This window comes from Schistocerca americana, chromosome 5, assembly GCF_021461395.2.
Source record: "Schistocerca americana isolate TAMUIC-IGC-003095 chromosome 5, iqSchAmer2.1, whole genome shotgun sequence".
Lineage (NCBI taxonomy): Eukaryota > Metazoa > Arthropoda > Insecta > Orthoptera > Acrididae > Schistocerca > Schistocerca americana.
This window is the reverse complement of record NC_060123.1, coordinates 413355723-413372643: the sequence shown is the minus strand read 5'-3', so window position 1 is coordinate 413372643 and position 16921 is coordinate 413355723. Positions and strand designations below refer to the sequence as shown.

The 16921-nt window shown below is 42.9% G+C and overlaps 1 protein-coding gene across 1 annotated transcript in view; it reads right to left on the bottom strand.

Moving 5' to 3' along the window:
* The window catches only part of LOC124616407, a 78471-nt gene extending 64023 nt beyond the window's left edge, over window positions 1–14448 (bottom strand). Inside the window, exon 1 of the mRNA XM_047144711.1 lies at window positions 14128–14448. Coding sequence (XP_047000667.1) covers window positions 14128–14448 — 321 coding nt within the window. The remainder of the gene's footprint in view (window positions 1–14127) is intronic.
* Window positions 14449–16921: the final 2473 nt, after the last annotated feature.

Sequence of the window (16921 nt, the reverse complement as noted above, 5' to 3'; positions counted from 1 at the left end):
AACTGGTAAGAACGTAACAAACTAGAAGGCTGATGGAGCTGCACCTCTGGATTAAAACGGGTATAAAAAGAATTATTCGCCACATGTCAATCACAATACAGTACATCATTGCAATCAGGGCGCTGCTAGACCAGCAGGCGGTGACCCGTAAAGAATAAGCATTGTCACTGGACCGACAGATGTCACTAGTGTAACGTGGGTTTCTTACTTGAAATTATTTATGTGATTACATTACAGTGTGCTAGCTAAAGCGAGGACGAACATAAATCTAAAAACATATTTACAAAATTATTGCCATTTAGTAGTTAAGGCAGGCTCGACTCTGAAGAGTTATTCTTATAGCGTTAATTACGCAATGTACCTATGTAGAAATTGAATTTATATTTAGTACAGTTACCGCAAACCAATAAACAATAGACTAATTAAACAGGATTTAACAATTTGCAAAAATCACAGACATATGGTCAACAGTTCTAAAATAGTCGTAGAAAAATTTAAAAATGTACAACTCTTAAAACAGAGGTGTGAAATTACAATCTGTCATTAAAGTAACACCGTAATCCGTTGCTAAATCCGAAATAACGACATTGTACTCAAATGATAACATAGTAAAACTTTTATTGTAAAAATGTGGAAATATAATTATCAGACGTTCTTATACAAAGTCATTTGCATACTCTAGACTTCTATCATGTCATTTAAGCAGCAGGTAAGCTGTAGTTTCGTCCAAAGTAACAACGATGTTCGCAAATGGTAACATAGTAACAGTAAATTAAAACCATAAAAAAAAATTGAAAAGTGCGAATATGTAGTTCAGGGCTTACACATATCTATTGGGTAACTATCCATGCTGGAAGAAAACGTAAAGGAATTATACCCTGTAAGCGTAGGCTTCCGCGGCCGTTGTCTTCTTCAATAAAATTCTTCGGGGTATCAGACCGCATCGTCATAATTTAAAATGCGCCAACGTTTCGGCCAGCGTTGCAGCTAGCCTTCATCAGGGCCTTACGATAACTGCTAAATGAACACACTTGGTTCCTTAAATAGCTGCACGAGAAAACCGTGTCGTTACTTGATTGGCTGTAAAAGGAGGAGGAGGAGGGGTGAAAGGTATGCTTTATTGGTGTTTCCTTTATTATCTGTCATTGGCTGATATAGCTGTTTTCTATTGGTCTTTATATTAATCCACCCCATTGGAGGAGACGGACGAATAGCGAACAGGTGATGGCTGTGACGTCACACTGTTTCCATGCTGCCCAGAAGCCGGCTGCGGCGTCCAATTGCTTTGTGTGCTCGCGACCAGTACTGCGGCTCTCCACGTGTCTGCATGGGCCGCCACGGCTCTGCCGCCGCTCCGTAGCCCTCGGAAGCTTGTACCCGTCCTCTCTATTCATGTTGGCGGGTATTTTGGCTATTTCTATCGCCTCTCTAATCTTTCTTTTGAAAGTGAGAGGCTGTTTCGCCAGGACGCGGGCTTCTTGAAAGAATATTGGTTTCCCGCACTCGTCTCGGTGTTCCGCCACTGCTGACTTAGTGTGTTGTTTCAGGCGGACATATCTTTCATGTTCCGAGAGCCTTGTGCTAATCGGACGTCCCGTCTCACCTATGTAGACTAATCCACACGCACAACCAATTTCATACACGCCAGCTGTGTGTAGTTTGTCAACTGCATCCTTGGTAGAACCGAGCATGTCTGATACGTTCGGTGACCCCTTGTACATATGGTAACACAGCAATGCTATGTGCCTCCTTCTCCTCTTCCCTATTAGTCTTCTCCCTTGTCGACATGGTGCTGTCTATCATCTGCTTCCCATAGCCATTAGTTCCGAAGATGGACCTGAGGCGTTCAAGTTCTGTCTTCAGATGTTCTTCGTCGCTTATCCTGTACGCTCTCTTCGTTAGCGTGTGCAGGGCGGACTTCTTCTGCGTGGGGTGATGGTGGGAGGAGGCGTGAAGGTACCTGTCCGTATTGGTTGGTTTCCTGTACACTTTGTGGCCAAGTTTACCATCAGGTTTTCGATAAACTTCCATGTCGAGAAAAGGCAGCACCCCATTCTTCTCTGTTTCCATTGTAAACTGAATTTTCCTATGCTGTTGGTTAAGGTGCTTGTGGAAGTTCGGTAACTCCTCCGTGAGGCCAGATGACGAAAGTATCATCGACATAGCGAAGCCAACAATTTGGATGTAATGGTGCGGACTGGAGGGCTGTTTCCTCAAATGCATTGCTGTGTTACCATATGTACAAGGGATCACCGAACGTATTCGCAAAATTCTACGAAAAGCCGACATCAAACCAATTTTCCGAAGCAGAAACAAAATATCTGACATGCTCGGTTCTACCAAGGATGGAGTTGACAAACTACACACAGCTGGTGTGTATGAAATTGGTTGTGCGTGTGGATTAGTCTACATAGGTGAGACGGGACGTCCGATTAGCACAAGGCTCTCGGAACATGAAAGATATATCCGCCTGAAACAACACACTAAGTCAGCAGTGGCGGAAACCGAGACGAGTGCGGGAAACCAATATTCTTTCAAGAAGCCCGCGTCCTGGCGAAACAGCCTCTCACTTTCAAAAGAAAGATTAGAGAGGCGATAGAAATAGCCAAAAGACCCGCCAACATGAATAGAGAGGACGGGTGCAAGCTTCCAAGGTCTTGGCTGCCTGCAATAGCAGGGCTACGGAGCGGCGGCAGAGCCGTGGCGGCCCATGCAGACACGCGGAGAGCCGCAGTACTGGTCGCGAGCACACAAAGGAATGGCACGCCGCAGCCGGCTTCTGGACAGCATGGAAACAGTGTGACGTCACAGCCATCACCTGTTCGCTATTCGTCCGTCTTCTCCAATGGGGTGGATTAATATAAAGACCAATAGAAAACAGCTATTTCAGCCAATGACAGATAATAAAGGAAACACCAATAAAGCATACCTTTCACCCCTCCTCCTCCTATTACAGCCAATCAAGTAACGACACGGTTTTCTCGTGCAGCTATTTAAGGAACCAAGTGTGTTCATTTAGCAGTTAACGTAAGGCCCTGATGAAGGCTAGCTGCAACGCTGGCCGAAACGTTGGCGCATTTTAAATTATGACGATGCGGTCTGATACCCTGAAGAATTTTATTGAAGAAGACAACGGCCGCGGAAGCCTACGATTGCATTTAACCAGCCTGTATGGGCAGGAAATCCACGGAAACATCAAGAAGTTAGAAGCACTGCGTTTAAAAAGATGTAAACTGCTGAATGACCTTGCTTTTCTGAAGAGATGCAGAGACACGAGTGTTGTGCCATATTCTTTGCGTTTGACGTCTGACATAAAAACGAACAAGGCGAGGAATATCTGTGTTAAAGCCAGTAAAGCATTGCTACGGGAAAGGATCCGCCACATCCGCATAAGTCTCGATGCTCACAACAGGAATTTGTGTGATCTGCACCTATTTCTGGCCGGAAAACTTCAGATGGAAGACTGGGATAAAGTCAACAGGTTAACCTTTCAGCAAGCATCAAGGACCAGCAATAGTATTACTAACCGCCAGATGAGAAAGTACGACAAACTGCAACAGAAAGCCACGGACGAAACATTGACGCTGGACAGGCGGCGGACAGTGGTCAACCTCTCCAGCCACACCTTGAGCGAAGCAACCACAGAAATTCTGGCCAAGGGGATGAATTTCGCAGTCGCACCTAAGCGAGTTCCAAAAGAAGATATCATAGAATCCATAGAGGCTTCGGTACGACATCTGCCACAGGCCGAGGCGGAGAAGATCCGGCAGGAAACGGTCAGAGTTCTGAATAAAGCAAAGCCACCGAAGCAAAACATCAACGCTGAGGAATACCATGCCATGAAGGAACTCAGGGACAACCCCCACTTAGTAGTGGTACAGGCAGATAAGGGGAACGCCACTGTAGTCTTGGACACAACTGATTACAACAAACGAATGGAAGATATTCTCGCAGAACCTATCTACAAGAAACTTCAGGGAGATCCGACGGCCATGGTTATCAAAACGACGCAGGGATTGCTCAAGCACTCTAGAATCAACTTCGACAAGGCCAGAAGATTCATCCCGCAAGTGACACAGGCACCAAGGATATATGGTGTACCGAAGGTACACAAAACCGACTTCCCCTTAAGGCGCATAGTAAACAGTATAAATTCGCCGACCTACTACCTAGCGAAAGAACTGGCACATAGGCTCCGACACCTAGTGCATCAAACCGAGTCCTACGATAAGGATTACACTCACTTCGTGTCTCTCCTAAAGGAAATCCGTGTTACGGACCAAGATCTGATGGTTAGTTTCGACGTCAAATCCCTATTCACGAATGTCCCAGTGTCAGATACTGTGAACATCCTAGAAGAACGCGTGGCACCTGATGTATGTGAGCTTGTGCGCCACTGTCTGACGACCACCTATTTCAAGTGGAGAGGTCAATTTTATGAACAAACTGATTGTGTAGCTATGGGCTCACCCCTATCGCCTATCGCAGCGGAAATTTTCATGGAGGCATTTGAGGAAACAGCCCTCCAGTCCGCACCATTACGTCCAAATTGTTGGCTTCGCTATGTCGATGATACTTTCCTCATCTGGCGCCACGGAGAAGAGGAGTTACAGAACTTCCACAAGCACCTTAACCAACAGCATAGGAAAATTCAATGGAAACAGAGAAGAATGGGGTGCTGCCTTTTCTCGACGTGGAAGTTTATCGAAAACCTGATGGTAAACTTGGCCACAAAGTGTACAGGAAACCAACCAATACGGACAGGTACCTTCACGCCTCCTCCCACCATCACCCCACGCAGAAGAAGTCCGCCCTGCACACGCTAACGAAGAGAGCGTACAGGATAAGCGACGAAGAACATCTGAAGACAGAACTTGAACGCCTCAGGTCCATCTTCGGAACTAATGGCTATGGGAAGCAGATGATAGACAGCACCATGTCGACAAGGGAGAAGAATAATAGGGAAGAGGAGAAGGAGGCACAGAGCATTGCTGTGTTACCATATGTACAAGGGATCACCGAACGTATTGGCAAAATTCTACGAAAAGCCGACATCAAACCAATTTTCCGAAGCAGAAACAAAATGCTCGGTTCTACAAACTACACACAGCTGGCGTGTATGAAATTGGTTGTGCGTGTGGATTAGTCCACATAGGTGAGACGGGACGTCCGATTAGCACAAGGCTCTCGGAACATGAAAGATATGTCCGCCTGAAACAACACACTAAGTCAGCAGTGGCGGAACACCGAGACGAGTGCGGGAAACCAATATTCTTTCAAGAAGCCCGCGTCCTGGCGAAACAGCCTCTCACTTTCAAAAGAAAGATTAGAGAGGCGATAGAAATAGCCAAAAGACCCGCCAACATGAATAGAGAGGACGGGTACAAGCTTCCGAGGTCTCGGCTGCCTGCAATAGCAGGGCTACGGAGCGGCGACAGAGCCGTGGCGGCCCATGTAGACACGCGGAGAGCCGCAGTACTGGTCGCGAGCACACAAAGGAATGGCACGCCGCAGCCGGCTTCTGGACAGCATGGAAACAGTGTGACGTCACAGCCATCACCTGTTCGCTATTCGTCCGTCTCCTCCAATGGGGTGGATTAATATAAAGACCAATAGAAAACAGCTATTTCAGCCAATGACAGATAATAAAGGAAACACCAATAAAGCATACCTTTCACCCCTCCTCCTCCTATTACAGCCAATCAAGTAACGACACGGTTTTCTCGTGCAGCTATTTAAGGAACCAAGTGTGTTCATTTAGCAGTTAACGTAAGGCCCTGATGAAGGCTAGCTGCAACGCTGGCCGAAACGTTGGCGCATTTTAAATTATGACGATGCGGTCTGATACCCTGAAGAATTTTATTGAAGAATTATACCCTTTTGGTTCACATGCTTTTATGTATATTTCTGAAAAAAATGGAAAATAAAAAGACGGCCTACGACTCTTCAATGTTTGTGTCAACGTGAATGCGCGAATACTGTCCGAACTCTTACGGGACCTGGATTTGCGAGTAGTGAGTTTAATGGACGATGAAATTGCAGCATACGATAAGTAGAAAATTTGAGTCGCTGAACGACCGTGTCCGGATGACCGAGGCGGGAAATCCGGGTTCGTATCCCGGTCCGCGACAAACTCTCAACTTTCGTCATCGCATTAGGATAATGTTCTGCGCGGCCAGACATCACCATTTCCCATCCATCCTTTCGCTTTCCTTCATCTTCCTACATTTCATGTGTACTTATTACCCAGGCATGTGCGGTAATGTAATGGAGGAGGAGATTATTGTTTAACGTCCCATCGACAACGTGGCCATTAGAGACGGAGCACAAGCTTGGGCTATCAGTGGCTGGGGAAGGATATCGGCAGTGTCCTTTCAAAGGAACCATCCCGGTATCTCCCTCAAACAAGTTAGGTAGATCGCGGAAAAACTAAATCAGGATGGCCTGACGCGCGAGTCCAGTGTGCTAACCACTGCACTACCTCGGTCGGTCGTACAGTGGCAAGATATCCGTACTATCCAGAGTGGTCAGAAACATTTTCAAATGCTTGTACCGATGTTGCAATGTGGGCTGTGCTGACAGACAACTGTTAAAAAGAATTTCGATAAGTTACGCTGATTTCTAGTTAATGATTATTGAAGTTAGCCAATCAGACCGATGAGCGTCCAAATTCAAGCGGCCCGCCAGGGACGTTGTCGGCAAACGTGTCCATCGTTAGTTTTCCTAAAACAGAACGCGAAAGGTACACAAAAATTGAACTTGGGTCGGTAGTAAGAATCTAATGCAAGCCAAAGGCTGACCAGTCTCACGCGCTACCATCTACTACGTTATGTGAATATCTGACGCTAATCAGTTTCTTGTGTCTCTGCTTTTTTCGCGCCAAACGGCCTGATATTCTAACTTCAGTGCTAATTAAGTAGGAAACGGGGCATCGTAGCGAGTTTTCCTCTTAAAATTATTTCACAGCACAACCGATCATGCAACACCCTTACAATTTTTTAAAAACTTTTTCCGACCACCACGTATTTGTCTTCATAGTCCGCTTGCCTTCGTCTGGTTCCCTAAAATTTAATTATGTCGCAGGATTGTTTCTTTTCTTTAAAGTGGTCCAGTTAATCTGCTCTGAACATAAATTTTAAGTTAAGTTAGGAGTTTTAAAATTACTTTCTCACGTGTAGTACCTAGAGGAGTTTTGATACTTGTCGCATCTTGTCAGATTGTTCATTCGTTGAAGTTGCACGTATTTGGAATAAATTGCATGTAAGAGACAGTACTGTTTCCGTTAAATCTAGTAGTGTTCAGCGCTACGATCCTTGTATACTGGGACTTTAGTTGTATGGCATAGGGTTTTGCTAAGTATATTTTTCCTGGCCAGTTTTCATGGTCCAAAATGTTGTAGAGATATTCAAGGAATATGTTACTTTCATGTCTTTGAGGTTAGTTTGGGATATCAGGGGTGTATTACTTGTCTTCTTTTCTGATTGTGTATTTTGAGCCTGTGGTGTACTTCTCCCTTCTTTTCAGAAACAAATCTGAAGGGAGGTAATGAGAAATAGCTACTTGACATTTTAAGTGAATTGTAGTGTAAAAACGGGTCAGAGAGCGTAAAGAGACAGTCTGTATCATGCCGTCACAGCCTAGTGAGCGTGGTCACAATGCAAAATTAGATCAATGAGTAATTAAGAGTATGACCACAGCAAATGTGGTAGAGTTTGTAGTGAGTTACTATCTCAGTAAAATTAAAAGAAATTTCTCATCTTCAAGCTTAGAATACGGAGTACTACTATATGTGTTTAGCATAATATATATACTAGATAAGACATTAACATAAAAAATGTACTCAAGTCGAATGCGGTGCATTACATTGTTGCTGGAGAAACTACAATTGTACTATCTCAGTAAAAGACTGAGCTTTTCTGCGTGATTTTATTTTGTATCTAACGTTAACTTCCCGTGCGGGGTCGCTGGTCCCCAATCGGGTGCCTCCCCAAGTGCTGATAGGGGAATGTAGTGTAGTGGGCTGCATTCCTTCGCCACAGAGAAAGCAATCAGGCTAGTTGAAGGGAAACCCCAAATCCAAATGCGCTAAGGATAGATAGCGTTCTTAAGTCACGGTGAAGGTAGCCTGTCTAGAAAAAGGACCTTCGAAAAGAAACCGGTTGGTCCAGACCGCGAAGGTGACAGTTCCACCACTGGGCTCGAGCTCAGAAGGCTGATAACCTACTAGCTTTAAATAATGTTATAAAAGAGAGTGACAAAAGGAAACACAGGACAGATAATACTGTGGTTGACAAACACTTGGTTAAGGGCCTACGAAGCGGTTTTCGAATTGGAACATAGAACATCAGATTCCTCTTCAAAGCCGGAATGAAACGACTGGAAGACGCGCTCAGCAGCTACAAATGCGTCGTGGCGGCTCTCCAAAAAACTAAAGTTCTCCAAGGGATCATGAAGGTCGGTAATAAATACACTCTCTTTAACAGTAATGAGTCACGCCAGATTGGACGTAAGGAGTTGGTTTCGCCGTCCATAACGAAGTATCTATAGCTGTTACCAAGAGGATACCGAAAAGTGATCGCATCTCTATATAAAATTTGCATTGTCAATTGCCATTCACCAACAGAGCACGCAGGTGATGAGTCGAAAAGCAACTTTTTTGCTGAGTTGGAGGAAGTCGGAGACAGATGACCAGGACATACAGCACGCCAAGTCTTTAATGCATGAACTGGGAAGGTGGAGCGAAATTGACCGATTATCGGCCCACGTAGTCTACGTGAGGAAAGCATGAAAATTGTGCCCTACAAATCAATTTTGCTGCCGACAGAAGAATGGCCATTAACAGCACGTATTTCTCTGGCAAAGCGATACATAAAATTGCTTGAATATCACAAAATGTCTAAAATAAAAATCAGATTCATCACATTTTCTGGATGCGAATCACCGTGGGTTTGTTGAACAAGTAAGGACATTTCGCGGGGCTGATATGAATTCCAACCATCTTCTAGTGATTCTGGAACTGCGACTGAAGCTAACCACCAAATGGCTACAGAGAAATGAAGCAGTGGCGCGACATGACAAAGACATGCTTGCAAATGAACAAGTGAGACGATGCTATCAAGAAATGTCATGACTTGTCTATCGTCCAGGATCACAAGTGGAGTGGAATAGAAGTGGCGGTCACTACGAGGGGCTATCATTCAAAGGGCAAGTGAAGAAGACAACTAAAGCCAATGAAACAGGCATGGTTTGATGATGAGTGTAAAGAAGCGGTGAAGACTAGGATGCAAGAAGATTAGAATTGCTGAATAATCCCACTGACAACACAAAGGTACCATACACGATGGAAAGAAGACTGACAGACAGAATCGTAAGGCAGAAGAAACGAGAATATGGCAAACAACTACTGAGGCTAACCGAGGATTAAAGTAAAGCAACCAGCGCCTTGTTTCGGCGAACAAGGTTTGCGATAGATATTTATAGACCGTAAACTTTAATCTTAATAGATGATGAGGAAAGAGTGCTTCCTCAGTGGAGCAAGCAGATACCTTTGGAAGATGTTTTGCAAGTTACTAAATCATGAAGAAGTTCCTGAGCCAACATCGGATGAGATAAAAACCATACTGGCGGCCCTTGAAAACGATAAGGCTCCAGGCAGTTGTGACAGCAATGCGGGGGGAAGCGACAATAAAAGGACTCAGACAGATTATGGCTGAAATATGGTCGGCAGAGGAGATCCATGCGGATTGGAAAAAGGCAGTCGTATACCCTATTTTTTTAAAAAAAGACCATGTCACAAAAGTGCGTAATTATCGACGGATCTCACTGCTGGAGATAGGATTCACCACTCGAATTAGTATTCACCACTCGAAGAGATTGTAGGCACATACCAGTGTGGATTTACCCTTGGACGTTCAACTACCGACCACGTCTTCACATTGAGACAGATGATGGAGATGTTCTATGAATTCGATAAAGACCTACACCTTATATTCTTTGACTTCCGGTAGGCATAAGACAGCATTAATCGGACCGCCCTCGGGCGGGATTTTAGCATACGAGTGAAGTACATTAGGCCGATTACAGCTTGTTACAACGGCTCATGTTGCCAAGTATGGTCGGCAAATCAATGGTCGACACCATTCAGACTTAAGAATGGATTGAGACAGGGTGATCCTCTCTCACCAGTTCTGTTCAACATAGCGCTGGAAAAAGTGAGACTTGCAATTGGCCATTATAGGGTGATGGATATGGTTGGAAGTGATACGATCCTTGTGTTTGCAGATGATGTGGTGATTGCGGGCGAAACTTTGAATGAAGTGACAGCAGATACCTTTCAATTTATGCTAGAAACGAGCAAACTATGGTTACTGGCCAACGATGAGTAAACAAAGTATGCGGTAATCTCTCGTCGACAGAATGATTTGGACGTCAGCAGTTTAGACGGTCATAGCTTAGAAAGAGTTGAGAAATTCAGCTCCTGGGGTCAATATTGTCGAATAAAAGTGAGATAGAGAAGGAAATTCGACAAACAGTGAGAACCTGGAGTGCTACAGTTTAAACCACCTAAAAGTGTTGCGCATCGTATCCCAGGAAAGTAGGATACACCTATACATGTCACTAGTGCTACCGGTTGTATTGTATGGTTGTGAGATGTGGACAAGTACATAGACTATGGAAGAGCGCATTCGTACGTTTGAGAGGTAGATTTGAAGGAAAATGGAAAATTTATGGTCCGGTGTACAATGCAGAAACTGCAAGATGGGGAAGAAGGCACACTGAAGATCTGTATCGGAGGTTTAAGAAAGCTGATATTGGGAGAGTGATTGCAAGAAGAAGGCTACAGTGGACAGGACATGATCTACGGCAGAGGGCACTCTCAGTAATGGAGTATTTCTAGATCAGCCAACTGATAGACGTCCAAGAAACCGTCCGCAAACGAGGTGGACAGACAGGACCTTAGTGACCCCGGAAGAAGTAGATCCAACAGCTAGCACTGATGGCGCCAGAAAGAGAAGTAAATGAGCAAATATGTAATAACTTTCTGTGACGTTATAACTATTCTCAACTATTTTATCATGATTCGTGGAATTGATGAGTCAATAATTTCATTATGTATATGTATTTGAATATTTATGTCTTCTGCGATGGGTCTAAATGGCCGGTGTATGTGCAATAAATTACGATCTAAAGTTAACTTTTCATAATAAAAACCAAATGGCTGAAGCTGACGCAAAAGTGTGACTTCTCTACAACCTGAGGCAAGAAGAATATTATAGCAGAAGCACTGTGGAGTTTTTTTTCTCTAAATACCAGTCATCAGCCTCCGATAAAATATGTACATCATCCAGCAAGAGGAGTACGAATGCAATTACTAGTACTTCAAGACGATAATGTGCTTACCCGCAAATGACTGTTACTATATGAAGCCACTGTTCGAGCACCAAATCTGAGCTCTTATTTCATCAAACCAGATATAAAAAGGCCATACGGAACCATTAATTATATGTATTCTAGTTCGTGACAGGGCGGAAGAAAACTTTCTTTCCTATTTTGAACAACATAAATATAATATTATAAAATATAATCAATATAAGCTATTTATAAAGACAATCCTTTCACTTATCTTTGCCGTGGTAATTGAAAGAGTATAGTAGCAAAGAGTAAGTAACTGTAATATTGTTGTTACAGAAATAATGTTAATAAAGGTGCACATTTCAAATAAGTTAAATGACTGTTGCCTATCTTTATAGACGAATAGTGATGGTAGATGAAGTTTAGTTGATTCACTAATCACATGTTGCTAGTTTTGCAAGTGGATACTTTGCTTAAATAACTTGTTACATTCGAACTGATTGTTAAATTTAAAGCTTACACATTGATTTCAGCTAAAGAGCATTGAATTTGCTACAAAAAATACAGTAATTATAGTTTCTCGATTTTTAAGAATGCCTAACAGCTTTCCACGACAGTCATTGTTAACGCTTATTTACGCAGAATTTGTATTCCTTTCCGAATTTAAACTACTACAATCAGGTCTTGACACTGTCAAGTTTTCAGATCAGGCTTGCACGATATCATGAGCCTCATTAAACATTCAGATTAGCTTTAGACAATCAATTTTGACCTATGGCATAGTCTCCTAGGAAAATGCAAGTTAGGTAAGGAGTGTGTTTATTTTATAAGAATACGTATTAAGAAAAGCGTGACTGTAATAATCGAGCACCTTGCAGAAGATTTTTCAGGTGCCTGCGGATTCACGTGCTTACATGCTGATACGTGTGTTCCGAACGGCATTTAGACTAATAGCAAGGGCAAATTTAGGATGCACTGTGCGATTTACAACCACAGTGCTAGATTTATAAATAATTTCATACAGGCTACGAATCCTTATCTGAGTTTCATAATGCAGATTTATATTCTGACGCTAAATTAAGCGAACAGCTATGGCCATAAATAGAGAAGATAAATCCTCAGATATCCAAAACCGAAGTTAAACAACACCGCTTTAGCAACTCCTATAATACATCAGAATATTTGCACTCAGGTTGTGATGTCTGTATTAAAGAGATCTTGTCTTTGTAGTATGCAGTTCGCTGACATAGTTCCTGTGACGTTAAATAATTATTTATTCGAAGTAATACAGAAAGGCAGCTACTGAGGACAAGAAGACGAGTAGAGTGCCTTTCTTTTTCAAATTAGGCACATAATAAGCATAAAAATTTTCCAAGAATTCAAAAAGTAATTACCATAATTATCTGTGTGGGCACATTTGCTTAGTAATAATTTATTATCAGTATACTTCACAGAAGTAGCCTGTTACAGATACATCTCTATGTAAATAACGTTAATTATTGCCTTGCCTTAAACGGCCTCATTCATGGTCAGATTTGTTCAAATAGTTCAAATGGCTCTAAGCACTATGGGATTTAGCATCTGAGGTCTTCAGTACCCTAGACTTAGGACTACTGAAACCTAACTAACCTAAGGACATCACACACATCCGTGCTCGAGGCAGGACACGAACCTGCGACCGTAGCAGCAGCGTGGTTCCGGACTGAAGCGCCTAGAACCGCTCGGCCACTACGGGTGAGATTTGTAGAGCACAGTGTGTAGATGACTGAATGAATGAATAATAAACAGCCCAACAGTGACTTGCCTGCATGTTTCGGAAATACCTACATTTCATACACCCGAATAAAGAGCCACTACATTTTGTAAAACGTATGTGGAGCGTGTGGAGCTGACTGATGAAGACTATCTTGACTGGGTCATTCTTCTGCGCTGATGTCACAGTGACTACGTAACTGAAGTAATAAAAGTCATTCGGATCATGACCACTGATACTATAATGCGGAAGAAACATCAGTTATATCACTTGATATTATTTGTTCAAGTATCCTGTTGGCTTGCTGCAGAGACCGCCTTCAGATCTCGAAACTGGGAAGAGAAATGGATTGTTGACGGTAGTAAAAGCATGATGAGATTAAAAGACATACAAGCACCGTAATAAGATAATAAAATGCTACGAAATAATTTGTACCTAGTGCTGTTAAGGGCAGTTCGTTAACGAGGCGAGAATATTTAAACTTGAGAAAAAGAACAGATACAACTAAAACGAGAATTATATGGCCAGCTATAACATCATATGTCAGTTTTTTCATGCAAGTGAAAAATGCATGACTTGATTAAATACATTTGAAATTGTAGCTTAAGTAAAACTACATATACTAAAAACACATTAATCCATGGTTTACTACACGAAATGAGTGAAAAGTGCCATTTTACGTGAGAATAGGTAGCGACAGAGTGTTTATATATATATATATATATATATATATATATATATATATATATATATATATATATATCCCTCTCGACACCGAACGCCATTAGTATTCAGAGCATAATGACTGTGGTTTCCGTAGTCCACACATTGACGTGCAGGATTTGAGCCGTATCATTCGGCTCAAGGAAAAAGATTATCCTGTATGTGAGTGAAAGTTACAGACTGTCGCCCAACATACAGACTACGAAAACAAAGTAAATGCATTCCTTGGTAGCCACTACTATTACATTCATGTCATTTTATATGTGTTTTACTTTATGTAATGCGGAACACAAACTCACCTGTGCCTCTACCAGCCGTGGGGCCACAATGTCGTAGAAAGCGGTCTCCTTCTCGAAGCAGTGTATGGAGTTGATGAAGTCCGTGTGGAACGAAGAAGCCTCTGACGGCATACTTTTGGCAAAGAACTCCAACTGTTTGACTTTACGTTCCTCGCCAAGCCTAACATTAATGCTGACTTTGAGGTGCGACCCCAGGAAACCACTGACCTCGTCACTCAAGGGCCGGACCTGCACGTCCACAATTTCGAAATGATCGTCGGCCAGCCAGCTCTTTACGACTCTCTGGCACTCTTCCGAGCTCAGAAGATCAGAAGGAGCCATGGTATTCCGGCCGCTACTGCGCTTCCGCAGACGAATTGGGTGCTGTCTGCTCGCTGCCCGCGTTACGTCACCGGGGCGAGAAGCGCGCACTGCATACAGACATAATCTCGACTGAAATATAGGCCCCTCATAAAAGCAACAGCCGGCCCACGTGCCCTTAGAGGCAGAGGCAGATCCTAGGATCGTTACACGAACTGTGCTTCCAGTTGCTACGAGACTTGCTCCAATGTATTACACACTTTCTCCGGATTAGGAGTACAGGTGTAAGAATTATAAACGGCTGAAGCCCTTCCTCTTAAAAAAACAGATACTTTATCACAAGTGAATAAAGTTAAATTATGTTGGCACCGCTTGATGCAACAACTTGTAAATATTTTCACCTGTTGCTTACATGAACTCATTGTTGTAGAAGACGTCATAGTCCTCTTTTTTTAAAATTTATTTTCAGTTCTGCAATTTCGGACATATGGCCATTGTCAGATGGTAGCACATGGCAAAATCTAAAAATCTTCTGAGACGTATACTTGTCATCGCCGTATATACAGTTATGGCGATGACATGTATATATGACAGAAGTTTTTTATCCTTTGGTTTTCCCGTAGTACGGTTACACCACTTGATAATGGCCACGTGGCCGAAACTGCCGGAGTGCACATATATAACTTTTACAATCAAAGAGGCCTACGATGCCTTCCACAATAATTTTGATAATTGTGAAAGCCAACAACGAGAAGTTAATCAATTTATCGTCGCTTTACAGCTGTAAGGAAATGAAAAACCATACATTTTTTCAGCTTAGTGTACTGAATTTTAGTACTTGTAAATGCTAATAGATATATACTGACAAGCCAGAACATTATGACCACCTGCTTAATAGCTTGGATCGAAATACATCACTAGTTCTGCGTAGCAGGGGTCTGACAGTTTGCTGATGAGTTTGTAGAGGTATGTGGCATTAGATGTCTACGCACAGGTCATGTAATTCTCGTAAATAACGGGCCGCTCATTTGTGTACGAGGTGATGGCGCAGGTAGAGACACAGATGGGTTGCATAGGATTTACATCAGGCGAATTTGGTCAACGAAACATCACTGTGAGTGCACTAAAATGCTGCTCGAACCACTGTAGCACGGTTCTGGCTCCGAGACACGGACAGTAATATTGCTGAAAAGTGAAGCCGCCGTCGGTGAAGACATCAAGCAGGAAGGGATGCAGGTGGTTAGATGCTGTCAACGTGTCTTCGATTACAATTACATGTTCCATGCAAGCGCAGGAAGTTGTCTCCTATGGCGTAATACTACTCCCGCCAGCTTGCATCCGTGGCGCACTGCACGTTTCGAGCCGCCGTTCACCTCGATGACGGCGTTTGTGGAGACGACCTAGGGTACCAAAAATTTGAGTCACCCGAAGAGCTGACACATTTCTATGGATCAATGGTCAAATTTCGATGGTCTCGTATCCACTGTAGTGCTAACTAAAGACGTTGGGTCAACATGTGAACATATAGGAGTAGTCTCCTGCTCAGATCCATTTTCAACAAAGTACGATGAACGGTGTGTTCCGAAACACTTGTGCATGGACAGGCATTGTGCTCTTTCTGCAAAGATGCCACAGATCACAGCCTATCCTACTTTACAGGGCAGACAAGCATCCGAACCCTACGTTCTGTGAAGAGTCGTGGACATCCAATCATTTAGTGCCTAGTAGTAACTTTACTGCCGTTCTACCTCTTTTCGTAGATGCTCACTACGGTAGCAAATGAACGTTCAGCCAGTTTCAACATTTTCGAGATACTTGTTCACAAGTTCTGCGTAATAATAATCTGAACGACATATTTAAGAGAACTGTCACCAGGTTTGTGGCCTTTATGAAGGTGATAACTTGATCTAGCTGTGGTAGTAGGGGAAGGCTTCACCTAGCCTGCTATAAACTAGGAGACTCGAATCGTTATGAGTAAGAAGGCACGTTTTTGTTAAACGTGTTATTCAACCATTACCTACAACAATAAGCAAGAGAGCCAGTTAGTTAGGGTAATACTTCGAACTCCTGGGAACGAAAATATTCAATATTCTCTATCAGTGAAATCAATAAACATCAATCCCTTAGAGTATCAGGGACTAAAGCTATTGAATGGTAATGGAAACAGGCGTGTGTTTCTTCTTATCAAAAGTGTCAGGAAAAAGACTGCAGACCAAATTACCAATGGGTGATATCCAGAATTATAGTACGTGCACTGCGATTCATTCAGTAACGTACAGAGAAAATCTGTTGATGACGTAAAAACTGAATAGCTCTTAGAAAGTACAATGTTATCTGTGAATCTGAAGAAAAATTCATAGACCTGGTCTTAGTAAAATTGAGTACACGTATCAAAATACCACTCCGGTAAGCCAATGTCCACACTCGTACCTAACTGCTGGATAGCACAGAGAACCAAAATAGATTCCTGTCATCCTAAGATGTTTCATTGAGC